Source organism: Balaenoptera borealis, assembly GCF_965194805.1.
Source record: "Balaenoptera borealis genome assembly, chromosome: 13".
NCBI classification, from domain to species: domain Eukaryota; kingdom Metazoa; phylum Chordata; class Mammalia; order Artiodactyla; family Balaenopteridae; genus Balaenoptera; species Balaenoptera borealis.
This window is the reverse complement of record NC_138870.1, coordinates 100,637,701-100,661,039: the sequence shown is the minus strand read 5'-3', so window position 1 is coordinate 100,661,039 and position 23,339 is coordinate 100,637,701. Positions and strand designations below refer to the sequence as shown.

The following is a 23,339-nucleotide window of genomic DNA, read 5'->3' as shown; positions in this document are numbered from 1 at the left end:
CTTATAAAAAATCCATAAGGAGAGGTAAAATGTAGAACTGTTCAGCCGACTTCACGTTGTCACATCCCCTTTAAAAAAATTCTTAAGTGTAGAGCAATGGGAATATTTTAATGCTATGCTAATGAAATTTGAGTATCTGGGCACTTCAGTAGTAGCTGCTTTATGAATGGGCAGAAAGGTGGTATTTTAAGAGAAAGGTTAAATATTCTGTGATGAGATATGTCTGCCTCCTAAAAACCAGTGAAAGAAGTAATAGCAATTAAGCATTTCATAAAATGTGGGCATTCCTGGAGAGCTCCTAAAGCCGACAGAAGCAGCAGGAAAGAAGTAGAAGTCTGTTCTCCAGGACTATCTCATGGTTGTCAAAACGGCGTCCAGGAGACTTCTGGGGAGCTGAAGGATAATTATCCTTCAATGACACATACATTCTCACACTCAGTCCCAGAGCACATCACGTAAGATCTATCTTTTATAAATTAAGTTGATTTTGTGAATCAGCTTGGTTTAACTGTGGACGCCCCTTCCTTCCCACGGCTGTTTGATGACCTCTTTGATCTAGTTACCACAAAACGGCCTATTTAATTTAAGGCCTGTAATAGGCTCTGACTTTTCATTTTCCCAGTTCACAAAAATATCCTTTTTCGGCCATGTCTTCCCGGTCACACACCACAGTCAGCCAGCTCAAAGCACAGCTGGAAATCTTAGCACAAGGATGACAGCAGCCCCTTCTCTGAAGCTCCCCACCCTGGCCTGCTGCCACGTGCTGGCATCTCAGGCAGAGCTTTACCTGACGCAGTGCTGCTGGCCTGTCTCTGAACCTGCAAGCCATGGGTGTGTAAGAAGTCCCCAGGTCACTCCATCGACCTCAGCATCTCTTTCCTCCTTTGTGAAAAGGCGATGGTAAACCCCCTTGTTGCCCTGGGTTGAGCGTCCATGGGTGAGCTCTGTAGGAAGTGCTCTGCTGCATCTGCGCGCCTGCTTGTGATTTTAGAGCCAAGCCCACTGAGAGTAAAAGCGCCGTGACCAAGAATATGACCAAGGATGCAGTTATTGAAAAACTCAGAAACTGTATACGGCAGCAGGACCCAGCCTTCAGAAAACGATTTCTGGACTTCAGCAAGGAGCCTAATGGCAAGATTAATGTGCATGACTTCAAGAAGGTAGGAGAATGGGTTCTTTGTTTCCTCCTTTCCTGAAGAAGTTCAGATGTTTTCTTATACTAACACGCTTTAAAGGATAGACATTAAGTTTTTTCATTAAGGGTTTATTCCAGGGCAAAGCAGATTCATTTCTAGGCATCTTTCAACAATTGAAAAGGATTCTTCTGGCCAAAAATGTCTTTGGCAACTTTCTCAGAGCATGCTTTTGATATGGATGTGGCCGGCTTTTGATAGTTAAACTTTCCAAACACAGCGTTCATTGTCGCATTCTTTGGCCATCCACTGAGTACCTGTCTCCCTGCGTGTGGTGGGGCGACGTGCGGGCGGGAGCGAAGCTGCTCGGGCCCCCATCCCTGCCAGCAAGGGGTCCCCGCCATGCTGTGATCACAGAGCTGTGGTTTGTTCCTCCAGAAAGTGGGGAAAAAACCTGGCAGGGAAAATGCGAAGCTCAGAGTGCTGATTTGCATGTGCTTGTGGGAACTGGCGAGGTTCTGCCAGAAAGGACTCCATTTGAAGGGTTCTGCATAGACTTCTCAGGAATTAATTTAAATGATTGCTTAAAATTCCTATTATGATCCCTCTAGCTAATCATCTTCAGCTATTTTTAAGGGAAGCATTGCAGCTAATAGGTAGCAGTGTCCGTGTGGGCAAATTTAGAAGGCAGTGAAATATATTTCCAAGACGAGAACAATTATGTTAGTAGCTACAATTTATCTAGCGCCTGCCCCCATGCCAGGCGCTGTATTAGGCTCTTTCCGTATCTCATTTCCAAGCCTCCTGACGGCGGCCGCGTGGAGGATGGATGGATGAGGGAGCCGGCTGGAGGCACAGGGATGGGATTAGATGGCTGTCGAAACAGTCCAGACCTCCCCTTCCCCACACAAAATACACGAAGTCGGGGATCTGATGTTTGCGAGCATACGGGGTGTGGTGAGGAGAGATGTGGGTAACGGGTAAGGGAGAGGAAAGGTTCAAGGATGGTTCCGAGATTTCAGTTTTGGGGACGAGGGCTGATAATTAGTCACTGCTAACTCCGATGGGGGCAACTTCAGTGAGGTTAGGGTGCTAAATGGGCGGGAATCATGGAACTCTCCCAGGGCGCCTGGTCCTAGACTGTAGCCCTGAGCCACCTGGCAGCGGTCCTGGCCCCGACGCACAACAGTCTCGAATGACCACGGCGCTCAGCGCTCTTGATTCACAGAGTCAGTTCACAGGTTCACAGGAAATCAGGCATCAACCCGTCTGCCTCTGACTTTCCAGAGGGGGAAAGCGGCTGCCTTCCAGAAGGGCCGTAGGTGGCGGCAAAGCTGAGACTGACACCCGCGACTCTGAGGCCAGCTTCTCACCTGCTCACCTGAGGGCACCTTTGGGTCCGTCAGCTGAGCCGAGCAGTTTCCACCTTAGGCTTCGTCGGCCGTTGATGAGCCAGGGGCTCCCCCATTCATGTGGCTCGTTGCTGCCCCAGACCACTCTCCCAAAAGTTCGGCCAGCAGCCGCTCCGTTCTCAGCCTGGGGCAGCCGCTTTGCCAGTGGTTCAGGCCTGGAGTCCTGGAGCCCTCCCTGACTGTCCTCTTTCTCTCACATCCACATCCAGGGCATCACCCGCGCCCGTCGGCTCCCTTGAACTCGCCCCAGGATGCAGCAACTGCTCGCCAGCCCCCGCGCCCACCCACCCACCCTCTCCCGGGCTGTTGCAGCAGCCTTCTCGCTCTCTCCTGCTCCTGCCCTGCCCGCTACAGCTGAGTTGCCACCCAGCCGCCCGGGTGACCCTCCAACAAGTCAGTGAGAGTGGGCCACGCCTGCTGGGGACCCTCCCATGGCTCCCCCCATCGCTCGTATAAAAGCCAGAGTCCTAGAAAGCCCAGCGCGACCCAGCCACCCATCACCTCTCTGACCCCAACTCTCACCGCCCCCCTTGTACGTACGCTCCAGCCACACCGGCCTCCTGCTCTCCCTCAGACACAGACCTGCTCCCTCCTTCCATCGGGCTGTCCCCTCCCCCTGGCCCAGCTCCTCAGAGGCTGGCCTGGGCGTCCCCTCACCGCCTGACAGCCTTGGTCCAAGCCTGACGTCCCCGTGGTGAACACAGCCTGACCTCCACCCCCGTGATCTCCTTTACCCTATTTCTCTTTTCACGGCGCTGTCACCAACTGCCACCCACATTGTATTTACAGTTCTTTAGTTCATTTCTTTATTTTGCTTGTTTGCTTGTCCTCCTCCATTAAGACGTATGCTCCAAAGGTAGACATCGTTATCTCTTTTGGACAGTGATACATCCCAAGTGTCTGGCACATAGTAGGGCCCAGCAAGCGTTTGCTGAATGAACGGATGAACTTGATGAACTTGAGTAACTAGAATCCCCAGCAGAGCCCTGAATGGACTCAGGGGGCAACCTGAGGAGCGAGGGAAGCAGGTGTTTCAGAAGCCCGTTGGAATCCCTAAACGTGAAGCCGGTTCCCGTACCTGTCTGTGGCAAACCCACCCTAGCTCCCTTCTCTGCCCCGAGTGTCTGTGCGTTCCAGCCGACCTGAGGGACAACCACAGGAATGGTCGTTCTGCCCTTGCTTCATGGCAGTGCCTCCCTGTTTCCTGGCTGTCCCGAGATGTGCCAGTGGTGGGGAAAGGAAACAGAAACCACTAGAGGACCGATATGCAGGGAAAAAGGTTTGTTGTCATTTCAAGAGACTAACAATCAGTTCCCTGTGAACACAGTTAGACAAATAGTCTACTGGTTTCCCTTCTAGTGACTTGTTGGGTTTAACCTTTGGAAAGATCCTGTCGTGACCAACCATTTAACTTGAAGGTCAATAACCGTGGGATGATTTTTTTTTTTTTTTTTTTTGTGCCTTTGTAGCATCTCTTGTCATCATGAGTGGAAACAAGCCCTTTGATGTACTCTTGCAGGGAGTATACATGACTAAATATCCCTTTTGAGGCAATTTGTCTCCTCTTCTGCTTCTTCAGGATCTGGGCTTTAGGGGTTCTGTGGGGCTGATGTTTGTGTAATGACCTTGATATTTCCTGTGTCCTTGGGCCTCTGGTCAGTCTCCTTCAGGCATTGATAATTTGATTTCCTCTGCCCGGGGAGAAATTCCAACGGCAGGTACTGGTGACACATCCTCTTCTTTAGCAGGTGGCAGCCCGGCAACTCCTGCAGAAAGTCCAGCAGAGCCCCACTCACACCGGGCCACCCACAGAGCCGTGGGCCCTACTCCCTCCCACCAGCCCAGCCCCGAGACTGCTGACGGGGCAGAGAGTAGGGTGTCAGGCACAGCTGCCCTGTGGGATGATTTTAAACAGTCTACTAGGGACCCAGATTTCAACTCTATAAGCTGATAACCTCAAAGCATTGTATAAATGTAAATTTTCATTGTTAAATAAATTGTTTATAGATCAGAGTGATTCTACTACTGGTGAAGTCAGAGCTGGAAAAATCATGGACTTCTACTGTAGAAAGAAACAAGAATTTAGACTAGACATAACGCAGGGCATCCAGATGTTAAAGGTTTCCAACTTCAGTGGCAAGGAAACCTTTGAAACCAACTCCTTTAGAGAGCTTTAAGTATAAATGATGATAATAGTTCTGTAATGGTAATAACAGCAATAATAATAACCACGACGATAACGCTAACCGCCGCTGGAAGAGTGACGCTGGTGGTGGTCCTCACTACACCTAGCGTTCGTTGACCCACCAATGTGCAGGCACTGGGGAAGTTGCTTTACATACTTTATTTATAATCCTCATAGGAGCCCCGTGAGGTGTAGATCACATTATGCTCATTTCACAGGTGAGGAGACCAAAGCTTAGGAGTTAAGACCGTGGCCCAGCGTTGTTCAGCTGGTAAGCCATTCAGGCACTTGGATTTGAATCCACGCTGGTCTGTATCAGCCTCAGACCCTTGCTGGGTGTGACACCGGCTTGGTGGGTGTAATACAGGCTAGCTGGGTATAATTGATGGCAGCTTTGAGGTTAGATCTAGCCTCAGAGTTTGGCGGGAAGGACTTTGCTTTCAATAACAATGCCCCTTCACGTCTTCCTGCCATTTTGGCTGTGGACAGGCAATGTTCTTGCCCTTCTGTTCTCCCAAATCTCTATCTCACCAATTAGTACGGCAGTGGCTACAGAGTTTCATGCCCGGAGAATTGGGAGTGAAGCTCTAAGTCCCATATACCCGCTCGCCCAATTCTGTGTCCATGCACTTGTTCATCGTTTGAACATAGGCACCGCTTAGCCGTTGGCCTGAATAGCTTGCACTCTGAATTAGAAGTGCTAATTATTTATTCTCACCAGCCATCGCCTTCCCTGTGGCGGGGGCAGGAGGTGATTGGCTGCACAGGCCCTATGAGGGAGAGCCGTAAGAATAGAATCCAGAGCCCGGCACGAGCTTCCAGGTCAGTGAGTGCACAAGTCCCTGCGTTGTCGTTGCTGAGACCCTGTTCCTGGTGTTCACCCCCATGGTCAGGAAGGTTTTGTCTGCTATACAAATGCTATTTGTTAACTAATAATTGATCTTTCCCCTTTTTCTCTCTTGAGTGTAAGAGATCTCAGAATTTCTGGTTAGTGTGGGATAACCAGGGACACCACACTGTGTTCACAGCCCTGACAGAGGAGTGGGGTTTTCATGAACTCAGTTGGGGTTTTCATGAACTCAATGTGTTTTTCATGGTTAAGTGTGCAATTTCCACTGGTGGAGGGGAAAGGAATTTCTGGAATTGTACTAGACCTGGCCTGCATATTTTGCATCATACATTAAACCAGCGTTCACAACAACCCTGTAACACATATTCTTTCTCCCAGGAAGTCCCTCTCTCCCAGTTCACTGCTCTGACCACTGCACTGCAAAGCCTGTGACTATCACGCATTTTTTTAAAAAATTTATTTATTTATGGCTGTGTTGGGTCTTCATTTCTGTGCGAGGGCTTTCTCTAGTTGTGGCAAGTGGGGGCCACTCTTCATTGCGGTGTGCGGGCCTTTCACTGTCGTGGCCTCTCTTGTTGCGGAGCACAGGCTCCAGATGCACAGGCTCAGTAGTTGTGGCTCACGGGCCTAGTTGCTCCGCGGCATGTGGGATCTTCCCAGACCAGGGCTCGAACCTGTGTCTCCTGCATTAGCAGGCAGATTCTCAACCACTGCGCCACCAGGGAAGCCCCTATCACGCATTTTTATTTATTTATTTATTTATTTATTTATTTATTTTTGGCTGTGTTGGGTCTTCGTCTCCGTGCGAGGGCCTTCTCCAGCTGCGGCAAGCGGGGGCCACTCCTCATCGCGGCGCGCGGGCCTCCCACCACCGCGGCCCCTCCTGCTACGGAGCACAGGCTCTAGACGCGCAGGCTCAGCAGCTGTGGCTCACGGGCCCAGTTGCTCCGCGGCATGCGGGATCCTCCCAGACCAGGGCTCGAACCCGTGTCCCCCGCATCGGCAGGCAGACTCTCAACCACTGCGCCACCAGGGAAGCCCCTACGCATTTTTAAATGTGTCAATTTATTTAAATAATGAGTCAGGAACTGGTAACGTGGCAAGAAAACAGTTTTTGAGTTTTAAGGTAATCTAGAATCTTTATATTCCTTCTCTAGATACATTCTCTTCCCCTTTCCCTGTCCTTCATTTGCTGAATTAGCAGCAAACCCCCAAAACAGTGGCTTAAATTTAAAAAGTAGCTGTTTTTTTTCCTATAACAAGGAGTCCAGAGGTTGTTGGTATTGGGCCAGTGCAGCAGCTCTACAGTGTCTTCAGAGACCCAGGTTGCTTCTAGCTTTTTAGTCTTCCAGTCTTATCCCCATGTATGCAAGATAGCTGCTGGAACACCAGCCATCACACACATGTTTCAGGCATAAAGAAAGGGAAAAGGGAAGGGCAAAAGTCTTGAGCCAGAGAAGTCTTTCTTTTTTAATGGGCTTTCTTGGAAGCTCCTCCCACTTACATTTTATTGTAATGTATTATAAGCTTCCAGCTGTATTTTATTGACCAGGCCTGTGTTATATGGCCATACTGGTCTATAGGGAAGAATGGGAAATAGTATAAATACAAATATATATATATATATAATTTTTTGGCTGGGCACATTACAGAAAAAGCAAGGTTCTGTCCCTGTGGGAGAAGGAGAGAATATGCATTAGGCAGGCAAGTACTACAGTCTCTGCTATCCTTCCCCTCAGTAAACATTTTGAGGGTGCCTGTTGCATACTTGGAATAGGACTAAGCCACATGGGGAACATGGATAAAGCAGAAGTTTCATTGCTTGGGACTAGTGACCCATGGGAAACATAAAATGACTAAACACCCAAGGACACATAAGTCAAGATTAGCCTAATTGAGTAATTAGACTAATTGAACTATTCCATTCATCAGGAATTTGAGGGCAGCTTTACAATTCCAGTTCCCTGTAATTGGCTGTTCCTAATGGGAAACTGTTATTCTTCATACTCAGTAAATACACTGAACATTGTTTAGCTCACTGTTATTCTTAGTCCCATTTCTGGCATCCCAGCGGAGGCCTCTGGAGACAGACACGGGCTGCAGAGCTCATCAGCTAATACAAACAGAACCCCCGAGACGTGGATGAGGGAAGCAGGAGTCTGTAATGGCCCAGCCCAGCATCCCAGGTCCTTAGCAGCCTCGGCCCCTTGCTTCTGCACCTGCTTGAAGGCAAGGGCATCTCACCTTGCCTCGTAGGAGGCGAGCTTTCCTTCCTCCTTCCAGCAGACCACCTTATGCCCTTTGGGTTCTGATCAAACTCACACATCTGGGGAACTGGCACCTTCCCCACCCTCTACCATCAGTTCCTAATCCCCACGCAGTCTTACGCACCTAGGGACAGGGACCCCGATGTAAACCAAGCCCCACAAACACCCTCGAGCATCTCATAGCTGTTCCTTACAGCTTCCTAATCTTGCAGATGTTTTAAGAGGGTGACCAGTTGTGTGTTCGAGGTCCCTCACGTCTTCATTTTTGTTGGTCCAAGCTCCACACAACCATCAAAAGTCTATATTTATTTCTGCATCTTCCGGCAACAACTCTCTGACAGATGCTAAAACTAGACTCTCTCGGCATCTGGCTGCACCCAAATTGTCTGGTTCCTCCAGGGCAGGGGCAGTTGCAGACCCTCAGTGTCAGTTGACCACACCTCTAGGGCTTCGTTTTTGCCTTTGTGTTCTCATGGCCTTCCTCCCAGGCGTGCCTTTGTCTCCTAAGTACCACGGTGTGGGGACTTGCACCTTGCTTGTAAAAGTTTTCAGTTTAGGTCCTTAGACTCCAGCCCTGAGCAGTTCCAGAGGTCAGCACATGTCCGGAAGGGGAAACCAGTCATGCTTTAAGCCTGCCCCCTCACATCTCCAAGTTTGCCACTCCAGCACCACATAACTAGCTCTGCTGGAGTGGCCCTCTGCCGGGCCCAAGCCTATTTCTCAGTCCAAAGTCCACTCCCAGAATCATCAGCTGTTCCCAGGGAAAATGCAGTTGCATAGCCTCGGTTTGCCTCTGAAGGGTCAGTCCTTCCCACCTTGGAATTTTGGTCTCTTTAAACCTCACGTCTCTCGTGGCTTTCTGATGCCTTTTTGTTATTTTTAATTGATTGAGCTTTTCTAGTTGTTTTCATTGGGAATATTTGCTTGCTGTGGATTACTACATCCTATCCAAAAGCAGAAGGTGAGGTCTGTCATTTTTGTCTTTTCAAAGTAACAACTTTACTTGTTATTTTTCTCTTGTGTATTTGTTTTATATTTCTTTATTTCTGCTGTTACCTCCATTGTTTTCTTCGTTCTACCTGATTGGGATTTAATTTGTTTTTCTTTTTCTATTTCTTGAGATAGAATGTTAGATCATTGCTTTTCAGCCTTTTTTTCTCTAATGTATGAATTGATGGCTATCCATTGCCCTTTAGGTGCAGGCTTAGCCACATCGTACAAGTTTCAGTTTATCATATTTTCGTTGTCATTCAGTTCAAAATATTTTATAATTTCCCTTGTGATTTCTTCTTTTTTCCAATGGCTTCTTGTTTAATTTCCAAACAGTTGGGATTTTCTAGTTTACCTTTTATTATTGATTTTGAAGTAGATTCCATTGTGAAGTCTAAATGACTTCAGCTGATCCTTCGAAATATTTTGAGGCTTGGATTATGACCCAACATAGAGACAATTTTGGTAAATGTTCCAGAAGCACTTGAAAAGAATGTGTACTCCATCATGGACCTTTAGTTTTCTAAGTATGTATATTAGGTTGATTTTATTAATTGTGTTTTTCAGAACTTCTATATTCTTATCAAAGTTTTGCCTGCTCATCCCATTAGCTGTTGAGAGAAGTGTGTTGAAGTCTATCATCTGATTGTGGATTTGTCTAGTGAGATTCATTTTAATTCTGTTGACTGTTGCCTTATTCACGTTGAAGCTAAATTATCGGGTACACATGGACTTAGAATTGCTGAAACTTCCTGTGAATTGTCTCCTTTTCATATGACATGACTTCTTGATACAGAGTAATGCTTCTTCCCTTCAAGTCTATTTTTGTCTGATAATAATATAGTTACTTCAACTTTCTTTTGATTTGTGTTAGCATAGTATATCTATTTCTGTCCTTTTACTTCAGACTTTCTGGGTACTTTAAAGTAAGTCTCATATGGACAGCATATAGCTGATATTTTAAAAGATAAAGTGTGACAGTCTTAGTCTTCTACTTGGAGTATTCAGTCCATTTTATATTTAATTACTGATATAGTTGATTTTATATCTGTCATCTTAATTCTTTTTTACTCAGCTGTCTCATGTCCTTTCTTTTTCTGTCCTTTCTTGCCTTCTTTTAGATTATTTAACTATTTCTACCATCCTGTTTTCCCCTCTATCAGCTTATTGGTGAATACATTCCTCTGTCAGTCTTCAGAGGCTGCCCTAGAGATTGCAACATGCATCCTTGTCTTCTTGTATCTAGTTAAATATAAATTATGTTTACCACTTCTCTAGCAATGCTAGATATAAAAATACCTTAATTTCATTTACCCCTTTCTATCTTTTACATTATTTTTGTCATGCATTTAAATTCTACGTCTATGCTAAATCCCACAAGACTATTTTTTTATGGTAAATAAGATGTCATATGTATCTACATATTTACCCTTGTTGTCGTTCTTTCTATCTTACATTTTTGTGTACTTGCACCTGGACTAATTTTTACTCTGCCTGAAGACTTACCCTTTGTCCTTCTTTTAATGCAAATGTACTGGCAACTAACTCTCTGAGTTTCCATAGTTTATTCAGATTTCCTTAGTTTTAACGTCACATCCTTTTTCTGTCCAGGATTCCATTCAGGATCCCACGTTACATTTCATCATCATGACTCCGTAGGCTCCTCCTGGCTGTGACAATTTCTCAGACTTTGCTTGCTTTTGGCGACCTTGACAGTTTTGAGGAGTACTGGTCAGATATTTTGTAGAATGTACCTCTATCGGGATTTGTCTGATATTTTTCTCATGATTAGACTGGAGCAGTGCTTTGGGGAGGAAGACCACAGAGGTAAAGTCCCCTTCTCATCACATCACATCAGGCACAGGCTGTCAACATGACTTATACTTGTTGATGTTGACCTTGATCACCTGGCTGAGGTGTGTTTGTCAGGCTTCTCCTCTATAAACATAATCTTTTTTTTTTTTTTTCCTCTTTCTCTTTTTCCGTACTGCACTCTTTGGAAAAAAAAGTCACTATGTATAGCCCACATTTGAGGAGTGGGGAATTATTATGCTCTACCTCTTAAAGGGCAGAATGTCTACATAAATTATTTGGAATTCTTCTGCAAGGGAGACTTGTCTCTTCTCTCCCATTTATTAATTTATTCAATTATTTCTTTATATCAGTATGGACTCATGCCTCATTATCCTTCAAATGTCTATATGATCCTTAATAATGTATTTGTTTTCACTCCTGATATTGGTGATTTTTAATCTTTTCTCTTTGCTTCTTGAATAGTCTGACTAGAGATTTATCACTTTTATTGCTCTATTTATAAAATAAGCTGTGGTTTCACTGATTTTTTTATATTGTTTGTCCATGTTTTAGTTCATTGTTTTCTGCTCTTATCTTTATTATTTCTTTTTTTTTAACATCTTCATTGGAGTATAATTGCTTTACAATGTTGTGTTAGTTTCTGCTTTATAACAAAGTGAATCAGCTATACATATACATATATCACCATATCTCCCCCCTCTTGTGTCTCCCTCCCACCCTCCCTATCCCACCCCTCTAGGTGGTCACAAAGCACCGAGCTGATCTCCCTGTGCTATGTGGCTGCTTCCCACTAGCTATCTATTTTACATTTGTTAGTGTATATATGTCCATGCCACTCTCTCACTTCGTCCCAGCTTACCCTTCCCCCTCCCCATGTCCTCAAGTCCATTCTCTACGTCTGCGTCTTTATTCCTGTCCTGCCCCTAGGTTCTTCAAAACCATTTAAAAATTTTTTTTAGATTCCATATATATGTGTTAGCATACGGTATTTGTTTTTCTCTTTCTGACTTACTTCACTCTGTATGACGGACTCTGGGTCCATCCACCTCACTGCAAGTAACTCAATTTCATTTCTTTTAATGGCTGAGTAATATTCCATTGTATATATGTGCCACATCTTCTTTATCCATTCATCTGTCAGTGGATACTTAGGTTGCTTCCATGTCCTGGCTATTGTAAATAGTGCTGCATTGAACATTGTGTTACATGACTCTTTGAATTATGGTTTTCTCAGGGTATATGCCCAGTAGTGGGATTGCTGGGTCATATGGTAGTTCTGTTTTCAGTTTTTTAAGGAACCTCCATACTGTTCTCCATAATGGCTGTATCAATTTACGTTCCCACCAGCAGTGCAAGAGGGTTCCCTTTTCTCCACACCTTCTCCAGCGTTTATTGTTTGTAGATTTTTTGATGATGGCGTTTCTGACTGGTGTGAGGTGATACCTCATTGAAGTTTTGATTTGCACTTCTCTAATGATTAGTGATGTTGAGCATCCTTTCATGTGTTTGTTGGCAATCTGTATATCTTCTTTGGAGAAATGTCTGTTTAGGTCTTCTGCCTATTTTTGGATTGTTTGGTTTTTTTTGATATTGAGCTGCATGAGCTGCTTGTAAATTTTGGAGATTAATCCTTTGTCAGTTGCTTCATTTGCAAATATTTTCTCCCATTCTGAGGGGTGTCTTTTCGTCTTGTTTATGGTTTCCTTTGCTGTACAAAAGCTTTTAAGTTTCATTAGGTCCCATTTGTTTATTTTTGTTTTTATTTCCATTTCTCTAGGAGGTGGGTCAAAAAGGATCTTGCTGTGATTTATGTGATAGAGTGTTGTGCCTATGTTTTCCTCTAAGAGTTTTATAGTGTCTGGCCTTACATTTAGGTCTTTAATCCGTTTTGAGTTTATTTTTGTGTATGGTGTTAGGGAGTGTTCTAATTTCATTCTTTTACATGTAGCTGTCCAGTTTTTCCAGCACCACTTATTGAAGAGGCTGTCTTTTCTCCATTGTATACTCTTGCCTCCTTTATCAAAATAAGATGACCATATGTGCATGGGTTTATCTCTGGGTTTTCTATCCTGTTCCATTGATCTATATTTCTGTTTTTGTGCCAATACCATACTGTCTTGATTACTGTAGCTTTGTAGTAGTCTGAAGTCCAGGAGCCTGATTCCTCCAGCTCCGTTTTTCTTTCTCAAGATTGCTTTGGCTATTCAGGATCTTTTGTGTTTCCATACAAATTGTGAAATTTTTGTTCTAGTTCTGTGAAAAATGCCATTGGTAGTTTGATAGGGATTGCATTGAATCTGTAGATTGCTTTGGGTAGTATAGTCATTTTCACAAAGTCCATTCTTCCAATCCAAGAACATGGCACTCCATCTGTTTGTATCATCTTTAATTTCTTTCATCAGTGTCTTATAGTTTTCTGCATACAGGTCTTTTGTCTCCTTAGGTAGGTTTATTCCTAGGTATTTTATTCTTTTTATTGCAATGGTAAATGGGAGTGTTTCCTTAATTTCTCTTTCAGATTTTTCATCATTAGTGTATAGGAATGCAAGAGATTTCTGTGCATTAATTTTGTATCCTGCTACTTTACCAAATTCATTGATTAGCTCTAGTAGTTTTCTGGTGGCATCTTTAGGATTCTCTATGTATAGTAACATGTCATCTGCAAACAGTGACAGTTTTGCTTCTTTTCCGATTTGGATTCCTTTTATTTCTTTTTCTTCTCTGATTGCTGTGGCCAAAACTTCCAAAACTATGTTGAATAATAGTGGTGAGAGTGGACAACCTTGTCTTGTTCTTGATCTTAGAGGAAATGCTTTCAGTTTTTCACCGTTGAGAATAATGTTTGCTGTGGGTTTGTTGTATATGGCCTTTATTATGTTGAGGTAGTTTCCCTCTATGCCCACTTTCTGGAGGGTTTTTATCATAAATGGGTGTTGAATTTTGTCAAAAGCTTTCTCTGCATCTTTTGAGATGATCATATGGTTTTTCTCCTTCAATTTGTTAATATGGTGTATCACATTGATTGATTTGCGTATATTGAAGAATCCTTGCATTCCTGGGATAAACCCCACTTGATCATGGTGTATGATCCTTTTAATGTGTTGTTGGATTCTGTTTGCTAGTATTTTGTTGAGAATTTTTGCATGTGTGTTCATCAGTGATATTGCCCTGTAGTTTTCTTTTTTTGTGACATCTTTGTCTGGTTTTGGTATCAGGGTGATGGTGGCCTCATAGAATGAGTTTGGGAGTGTTCCTCCCTCTGCTATATTTTGGAAGAGTTTGAGAAGGATAGGTGTTAGCTCTTCTCTAAATGTTTGATAGAATTCGCCTGTGAAGCCATCTGGTCCTGGGCTTTTGTTTGTTGGAAGATTTTTAATCACAGTCTCAATTTCAGTGCTCCTGATTGGTCTGTTTATATTTTCTATTTCTTCCTGGTTCAGTCTTGGAAAATTATTTCTTTTCTTCTACTTATTTCCTTCTACCTTTTTTTGTAATTTGCCTGACACACAGGGGATCTTTCTTGGAATGTTCACCTGGTGAACCTGGTGGTAAAATCCAGGAGAGTGTGCCCACCTCTGAGACTGGGCCCCCAGGAGTTTCTCATTCTCAAGCTAGTCCTCACTCAGCTTCCAGCACTTTGTCAGAATCACCACTTAAGTGTTCCTACCAGTCTGTGGCCACAGTGGCTTCTGCTCCAGGTAAGCTGATGTTGGCCGTGATTCTCTGTGTACGTCTGTCCCTCTAGATTTCAAATTTCTCTGATGGTTCTAAAAAAAGCCATTGATTTTTCATTTGTTCAGCTTTTTTCTTATTGTAAGGATGGAAGTGATTACTTCAAATCTCTTTACATGTTGAACCTGAAAGCAGAATTCCACTCTTACTTTTTGAAGATATTTTAGCTGGGAGTAGCATTTTACGTTGGCAGTTATTTTCTCCCAGCATTTTAAAGATATCACTGCATTGTCTTCTGGCTTCTGTCAGTTCTGTCTGTTAAATAAACCACCAGTCTTATTGTTGCTTGTTTGAATGTAGTGTGTCTTTTTTTCTCTAGAAGCTTCTAAGATGTTCCCTTTGTCTTTGGATTTCATCAGTTTTAGAAATGTGTCTAGGTGTGCTTGTCTTTGTATGCATCCTGCTGGGGTTTGCAGTTCTTCTTGAATCTGTAAGTTGTTGTGTTTAATCAAAAATTTTTGTGAAAAATTCTCAGCCATTATCTCTTCTCCTTTTGCTTATGCCCCGTTCTCTCTGTTACTCTTGGATTCCAATTGTGTATGTTAGTCCTGGTCACAATATCCTATGGGTCTCTTTCATTCTTTTATGTATTTTCCACTGTTTCTCTCTCAGTGCTTCAGTCCCATTGACCTGTCTTCCAGTTCATTAATCCTCTGTTCTGCTTTTTCCAATCTGTGGTTTTATTCATATAGTTCTTAATCTTAGTATTTTTTTCAGTTGTGGGATGTCCATTTGGTTTAACGTATATTCCATACCTTTTCTTCTGTTGTCTCAAAATATTCCTGAATTTTTAAAAACGTATTTATAGCCATTTAAAATCTTTTTCCTGCTAACTCCAGTATTGGGATCACCTGTAGAACTTTTTCTATTGTCTGTTTTTCCCCTTGATTTAGGGTCACATGGTCCCGGCTCTTGGCATGCTGGACAGATGTTCACTGAATGTCAGATATTGTGTTAAGAAAATTGAGAGGCTCTAGATAATGGGTCACCCTTTCCTTTGCTTGTCAGATAGACTGGGGACTGATGACCTTAATCCAGTTAGGGAATGAATCGATTTGAGGCTGGATTGCAGTTTTTCAAGGCTCCAATTGCCTTTTTTTTTTTTTTTTTTTAAAAAACCCTCCTTTTTAGGGTGTAGTCATCAAAGTTCTTAACTCAGAGTGTGGGTTATTTTCTGAGCCCTCACCCCTGAGAAGTCCTGAACTCCATCTAACGTTAGTTTCCTCAGGACCCAAAAAGGTGACCAAAAAAAAAAAAAAACTCTCTTCAGCTTTTCTGGTCCTTCTGCCTTGATTCTTCAGTCTTCTGCCCCACATGGCTTCTGAATTCAGCAAGTATCAGGGAAAAACTGGCAGTGTCACGGTTGGTTCTCTGTTTTCCCTTCTCGCCAGGAACCTGACCATTCAAGTCTCTAATTTTGGTCTTTGTGGTCCCATGAGCTCCACTTGTGTCTCTATCAGCTGGTAGTGACTGTCTGCCTGGGCCAGCAGCCCCCATCCTGAGCCCTGGCCCTGCTCCCCGAATGGGTCCATGACCTACTTTTCCTCCGAGTTCTGAGGTCCCCCTTTGCTCAGACTTGTGTCCCTTTGAGTCTGGGTTGTCTCAGCAGCGATCTATATGTCAAACAGATGTTTTGCTGTATTTTGTCTGGCTTTTCTGTTTTTTCTCAGTAGAAGCAAAGGTCTGCATGCTGAATACCAGCCCTTCCCTTTTTGATGGGCATTCACTTCTTTTTCTCTTCTATTTTTCGTCTTTAAACAATTGTTCTTTATGTATCTCTACATACTGATGCTTTCATCTCTATGGAATGGATTCCCAGGAGTAGGTGCTTGGTCTAAGATAATATATTTTTTAATTTTAACACATGTTGTCTGTGTGCTTTTTAAAAAAAAAACTATAGAGTTTCATATTTCTAACAGCTGTGTGTGAGAGTATCTTTTTCTCTAACCCCTGTTATATAGCATTATAGCTCTTTTTAATTTTTGCTGGTCTGATAGCTTTAAAATGATAGCTCAGTTTAAATTTAATTTGCATTTATTTCCCTGACTACTAGTGAACATATGTTTTGTTTCGTTTTTTTGCCATGAGGATTTGTTCTTTTACAAGTTGCCTATTTACATCCTTTGCCTTCTTGTCAACTTATAAGAAGTTTAGGTATCGTTATTTATCCCTGTCTTCCTAAGAAGCCTGGGCCTCCCACTTTACCCCCATCCTCTAGATTGTCACCGTGGGGACTTTCTCCCCATATGGCTCTGTATCCCTTAACCTGACCTCAGCCTTTCCCCTCCCAGCTGCCACAGCTCTTCTCTGACACTGTCCCGTTTGCATCAACTCCAGCCTCGTTCTCTCCCGGGGGCACTGCTTCCCTGCAGCGCCCCCTCCCTCCCTGAGGTGTACATCTACGAGGGCAGTTAGCTGTGTCTTTTTTATTCTCTGCCCTGTCCCCAGCATCTAAAACAGGACCCAGCACAAAACAGTTGTTCAATATTTTTTGAACGAACTCATCAATTTTGAAGCATTGTAGAACTGTGGTTTAAAATGCCCACTCTGAGCCAGGCTGCCAGGGTTCAAATCCCAGCTCTGTTCCTTAACAACTATGTGACCTTGGGCAAACCTCTCTGTGCCTCAGTTTCCGTATCCCTAAATGGAGATCATTTTAGTATCTATGCCGTAGGATTGTTATAAGGATTAAATGAGCTGATTAAGCTGAGTGTATTAATTTCCTAGGAATTTGTAACAAACTCCCACAAACTGGGTGGTTTAAACAGCAGAGATCTCTTCTCTCACAGTTCTGGAGGCCAGGAGCCTGAGGTCAAGGTGTCAGCAGTCCTGCTCCCTGCGATGGTTGCAGAGGAGGACTCTTCCTTGCCTGTTCCAGCTTCTGGCAGTTGCTGGCAATCCTTGGCAGCGTTCCTTGGCTTGGTAGCTGCCGCCACTCTGGTCTCTGGCCCCTCCCTTCTGTCTCTGTGTCTTCGCCTGATGTTCTCCTCTCCCAGTGTCTGTGTCCAGATTTTCCTCTTCTTATAGGACTCCAGTCATTGGATGTAGTGCCCTCACCCCATCCAGCATGACCTCAACTTAACTTGATTACATCTGCAAAGACCTTGTTTTCATGAAAGGTCACATTCACAGGAACCTGGGTTAAGACTTCAGCATATCTTTAGAGGAGACACAATCAACTCAGTACAATACGTGAACCCTTTCAGTAGGGCCTGGCACCGGAGGTCAGGGATTTTGCTGTTTTGTTCGCTCTTGTATTCCTGGTAGCTTGAATAGTGCCTGGCATATAGGTGTCCCTCAATATCTCTTGAATTAACTAATGATTTATTAACCCTTTGTCTTCTGCACTACAGGTATATTTTACAATCTATCATTTGACTTTTTGTTTTATTATATCTTTTGACATTAAAATGTTTTAAGATTTTGTACAACTCAATATCTTCTATCCTTTCTTCCTCTTTTCTTTCCTTTTCTTTTTTTTTTTTTAATAAATTCTAGGCTTGAAGTCTTGGTTAATAAAGTTTCATTCTTCTACCCACCCACCCCCCGACCTCGCACCCAGGTCTCTCTCATATTTTGTAGATAATCTAGACTTTATTGCAAGAATTTTTACTGCTTTATTTTTTAAATGTGAATGCTTAATCTGTATGAAATTAATTTTTGTATACTGTGTAAGATGGGGCTCTTCTATATTTGCCCTTTGTCATTTGTGAAATTCTCATTATAGTAGGGTATACATCTGAAAATTCCCATTTTGTTACAGTGATCTATACATCTTTTTCCATATCAATGTAATCTTTTTTTTTAGTTTAGTAAAACAGATCTTTCCTTATTTTTCTTCCTTTTTATATTTTCTTGGCTACTCTCAGGCCAGATTTATATTTTTCCATATAAGCTTTATCGCATTACCCCCAAATGCATTATTAGGGTCATAATTGGACTTGCATTAAGTTTATATATTGAAAACGTATCTGCTTTTGAAATCGAGAAGAGAGAAATAAAGACACGCGCAGAGGAGAGGGTGGCCGGCTGCCCAGTGGCAGCTTCTCCTGCCGCACTTGACCTTATGCTTGGCTTTGGGCCCGTGGTTTGTCTCCACCTGCCCTTTGAACAACAGGTGTGACTCCAGGACTTGAGGACAGCCTCCTCCGAAGGAGGCCTGGCTTGTCTGCTTTCATCTGCACTCTTCACAATTTGTTACTGAAGTACTGGGTTCATCTGCCTGTGAAATACGCTAAGATTTTACACGTGTGCAAAAGTGCACTAGGTTCTGGGTACTTGCCTCCAAGGTTAGACATGTCTGGTCGATTTGCAGGTCACCCCTGGGACTCCCCTTGACACCGAAAGCTGTCAGGTCACCTTGCCTTTTATTCTCATTTCACAGTTTCTGAAGGTTGCATTTAGGCTGAGCATTTTGTCATTCTGAGCCATCTAAACACAGTTTTAGTCTTGTTGTGTTCTACAGGGATAATATATTAAAAAAAAAAAAAACCCACTAAACCAAATCATCATTTTCATTGTTTTCATTGCCATCATCATGCCTGCAGCAAAAAAGAAAAACCCTACCGTTTTACAACTTCCTGTTTGTTACCAAACCATCAGTCTGTCTTGAAGGTCCAGAGTTGGGCAGTATGGTTGGAGGACGGATTGTTTTCAGAAATGTGGTTCAGCACCATCACCCATGGATTGGGTGGAACTGGATAGATCTAGCCTATGGATTAGACATTTCTAGATTTGGGGGAGTGTTTGGATTGTGATCATGGTATCTTTCTAGAGGTGACAGCATTGCCACCGAACTTATAGAATCCCATAGACTCAAAGAGCTGGAGAGGACCTCAGAGCTCATGCACCTGCCATCCATCACTCTCTCTTCCTTATCCTCCCTCTCTGTTGTTCACCACCTCAGGGGATGCTTCCCTTACCCAGTGATGTTGGACACGGATTGTGGCAGCTGTGACCTGAGCAACAACCTTAGATCTGCTTGTGTGGTCTGGCTTGGCCTTGGGCTCCAGTGATGATAGGCTATTAGAAGAGCTTGCCCAGGGCAGCTGCTCTCCTTTCAGTTTGGTCCCCAGAATGAATGCATGTGAAACAGGCCTAAACCCGACGTGCAGCCTGAATCAGAAACATCTCGCCATCTTATATCAGCCAAACTGCACTTGACCTGCAGATCCACTAGGGCAAGATAAGTGTTTGTTTTGTTGTCGGCCACCAGATTTTGGATGGTGGTTATGTGATAGCTGACTCAGAGTCTCTGTCGCTGTTGTCGCTCTGTTCCGAACATGTGGCGCACAAAGGCCTGGGGCCTGAGCCGTGTCCTCTGAGAGTGCCGGGCAGCTCGTCGGCGTGGCGAGTGACTCACCTCCCAGTGTGTGGCCGTCCATGGCTTGTGGGGTCTGAGCCTCAACTGTGAGTCCGGACTCAGCCAGCTGGGCTGGGCTGTTGTCACTGGCTACCAAGCGTCCCTTGGCAGTCCCCCCAGTGGAGTTATTTGAGCGTCTCTGCGCTCCAGCATGTCCCTGGGGGCAGGTGCCGGTGTCTCTGGGCTTCAGGCTCCTCATCTGCAGGTGAATCTGTAAATGTTGCAACCAATGTGCCAGGCTCTCCCACTGCTGCGTCAGGATGACACGTGTTCAAACCTTTGCTCCACTGCTTACAGCTGGGTCTTTCTAGCAAACAGTTGGTTTATTTAGCCTTCCTAAACTTTGGTCTCCTCATTTGTAAGATGGACTTAGTCATATTTCCGTTGAGGGGTTGTTGCAATGTTTAAATACGATAATGTGTGCCGTGGCTGGCCCCTAGTAGCTCTTCAGGCAAGTTCTCGTTCTCTCAGTGACACTTGCGAAGCTTCTGTTACTTACGGGAGTCCGTGTTCGCTGCTCTGAAGTCAGCTCTGGCCCTTGTCATTAGGCCATTAATGCTGGGACTCTGTGCTTGAGATGCTCACCAGCTTTAACTCTCAATTCTGAGCCACTGTCTCTGGAACAGTGCCCCCCCCTGCCCCCGGCCACCATCAGTGTTCTCATGCAAGGGGCGTTTATCTAAGATGCTCCAGCTCCTTTGAACATCCATTTCATTCTTCACAGTACTCCTGTCACTTAAGAAACAAAAAGGAAATCCCGTTACTTTAACTGCACTCATCACAGGCAACAACATCTCAAACTAAATACACTGCGACCTGTGCAGGTGACAGCATCATGTTTGCCTCTCATGTAGGTTTGCATCAGCTTTGAACACTCTGTCTTGCTGGGGCCACATGGACGATCAGGTGTGTGTGTCTGAATATTCTAGGAAGCATTTGCTAAAAGAATTTCAACTTTCTATTCAAGTACAAATCTGTTTTGAGAGTTCCGTGTTCTTTTCCAGCCATGGTACTCTCATCCCTAGTACCAGGTTTGCATGTGACCAGATAGTCTTGATGATTGAGTTCTCTGATTATTTCTACATTCTGGATGACGATGGCAGCTAATAGTGGGAGAGGACCTGGAAGAGAAGGAATCACTGGGATGGGGGATGGAGGGTGGGGAGATGGAGTGAGTCTGAAATTCTAGAGAATACTTTTTTTGCCTGTTTCATTTTGACTATGAATGGGTATGTCAAGAAATACAAGTAATATTACTTATTAAAAAGAAAACCCAGAACTCTCTTTGGTTTTGTCACAAATAACTTAGGTCAGAGAATCTCCAGGTAGGGAGGAATGGCTAAAAAAGCAGTCTCCAGATTTTGTGCACCTGAATTCTACCTTCTCCTTGGGTCATGTCCTTTAAATCTCTGGCTTATGTATAAACATGAGTCTTTTCCTTGGTTCCCCTTAACCGAGGCAGACTGACATTTTCAAAAGAGAATGTTACTAAATATAGTATTAAGGGGAGAACAATAAAGATATCATGGCTGACCCAGCACCAAAGCAGTGAAATACCCAAGTGTGAAGCATCTGCAGGTCAGGTCTCGAGAACAAGTACAACTTCACAGTTCCTAGCCTGACTCCCTTTCCTCCTGCTTCCTTTTGTACGTCTCACAGGACAATGTCTTCTCATCCTGCCTCACGATATTCTTGATAGTCTAACTACTTCCTAGCCAAGGCTGGATGACCAGTTTACACGCTTATCTGCCTCGTGTGGACTTTCTCACATCAGACTCAAGATTCATCCTCATGCCGTAGGAGTTGGGCGAGTGTCCAGGGTTCCCTTACACTGACATCCCCCCTCTTCTTCTCGTTCAGCATTTGTTGAGCATCTACTGGGTACTCTTGGGGTACAGAGGTGAAAAAGAAGTGCTTCTAATTTCTCTATCCACCGGCAGTTTGTCAGGTGCTTGCCATGTGGTAGGTCCCATATGAGGGACTGTTTATGACAGAAGCAAGCAGAGGGGCTATGGACGCTCAAAAAAGCCTTTTGTCTCTAAGGACTGGGAAGGCTTTCCCTGAGCTGGTAATAGCTGTGATTTAAGGATGTGCTTGCTATAGCATGCAAGCAAGCGTTACAGGGAGTTCTGCTTCCTGTGTGGCTGAATAAGCTCCTGCTAGACCAACTTTCCCAGAAACATCAACTATAAACACTGGGCAATGTTAAACAAGTTAGTAAATAAATAAGTAAATAAATAATCAAGTACCTGAAGGCCGTGGAGAATGAAACTAAGCAAACGGATTCCAGAGAGGAGTCAACTCTTGGAAGTGGGAATAGCATGGGGAAATGTTCCCATGGAAACGGGAATAGCATGGGGGAATATTCCCATGGAAACGGGAATAGCATGGGGAATGTTCCTGTGGAAACGGGAATAGCATGGGGAATGTTCCCGTGGAAACGGGAGTAGCGTGGGGGAATGTTCCCGTGGAAATGGGAATAACATGGGGAAACGTTCCCGTGGAAATGGGAATAACATGGGGAAACGTTCCCATGGAAACGGGAATAGCATGGGGAAATGTTCCCATTTTTTTCAGCTTTTCACCTGAGAGAAGGCTAAAGTTGGTGCCACATAAGGTAGATAAAACACTGATAGAACACCAGCAGTCTTTCCAGCCTGAAGAACCAGAGAGCAGAGAGAGGTCTGAGTGACTAAGGCCATTGGGAAGTAAAGGGAGATTTCTGTAAAGGACAGAGCCAGAGAGTGGATGCTCCAAATTCTGTTTATAAATTCTGCCCAGATCTCTGGCTGACCCTGAATGAAACAAGAGTGGGGCAGACTGCAAGGAGCCTGGCTAAGGATAAAAGAACAAAACTGAGATGTAAACTGCTGCCCAGCAGACAGAATCCAACCAAGTCTACTGTCTACTCAAACAAATAAACAAAATTTAACAGAATCCAGAATCTCCACACCATAACATTCATAACGTCCAAGATACTATCCAAATTTATCAGCGTATGGAGAAATAGGAAAACGTGACCTTTCTCAAGAGAAAAGACTCTGAGATGATCCAGATGTTAGAATTAGCACTCGAAGTCTTTAAAGTAACTATTATAACTATGCTCAGTGATGCAAAGGAAAGTATACTCATAATGAATGATAATATAGGAAATCTCAGCAGAGAAATAGAATTTTTGAAAAGAACCAAATGGGAATTCTAGAACTGAAGAAAAAAAAAATCCTAAATAAAAATTCACCAGAAGGGCTGAACCACAGAATGGAGATGACAAAAGGAAGAGTCAGTGAGCTTGAAGATAGATCAACAGAAGTTACACAAACTGAAGAAGAGAAAGGAAAAGGTGAAAAAGAAACAATAGAACAGTTGCCTCAGGGACATGTGGAACAACATCAAAGGTATAATTGGAGTCACAGAAGGAAAGGAAGACCAGGGAAGAAGACATATGTGAAGAAATAATGGCTGAAATTTCCCAATTTTTGGTGAAAGCTTTACATGTATAAATTTGAGAAACGCAGAAAAACCCCAGTAGGATAAATACAAAGAAAAATCATAGATAAACTGAAAACCAAAATCAAAGAGAGAAATCTTAAAGC

General features: G+C 43.8%; 1 protein-coding gene across 11 annotated transcripts in view; it reads left to right on the top strand.

Moving 5' to 3' along the window:
* Positions 1–23,339, top strand: part of EFCAB6 (EF-hand calcium binding domain 6) — a 253,522-nt gene that overhangs the window by 124,667 nt on the left and 105,516 nt on the right. For all 11 annotated transcript variants that reach the window (XM_082352631.1, XM_082352630.1, XM_082352622.1 and 8 more), the window contains one exon: positions 992–1,160. In XM_082352631.1, the coding sequence (XP_082208757.1) occupies positions 992–1,160 (169 nt within the window). The remainder of the gene's footprint in view (positions 1–991; positions 1,161–23,339) is intronic.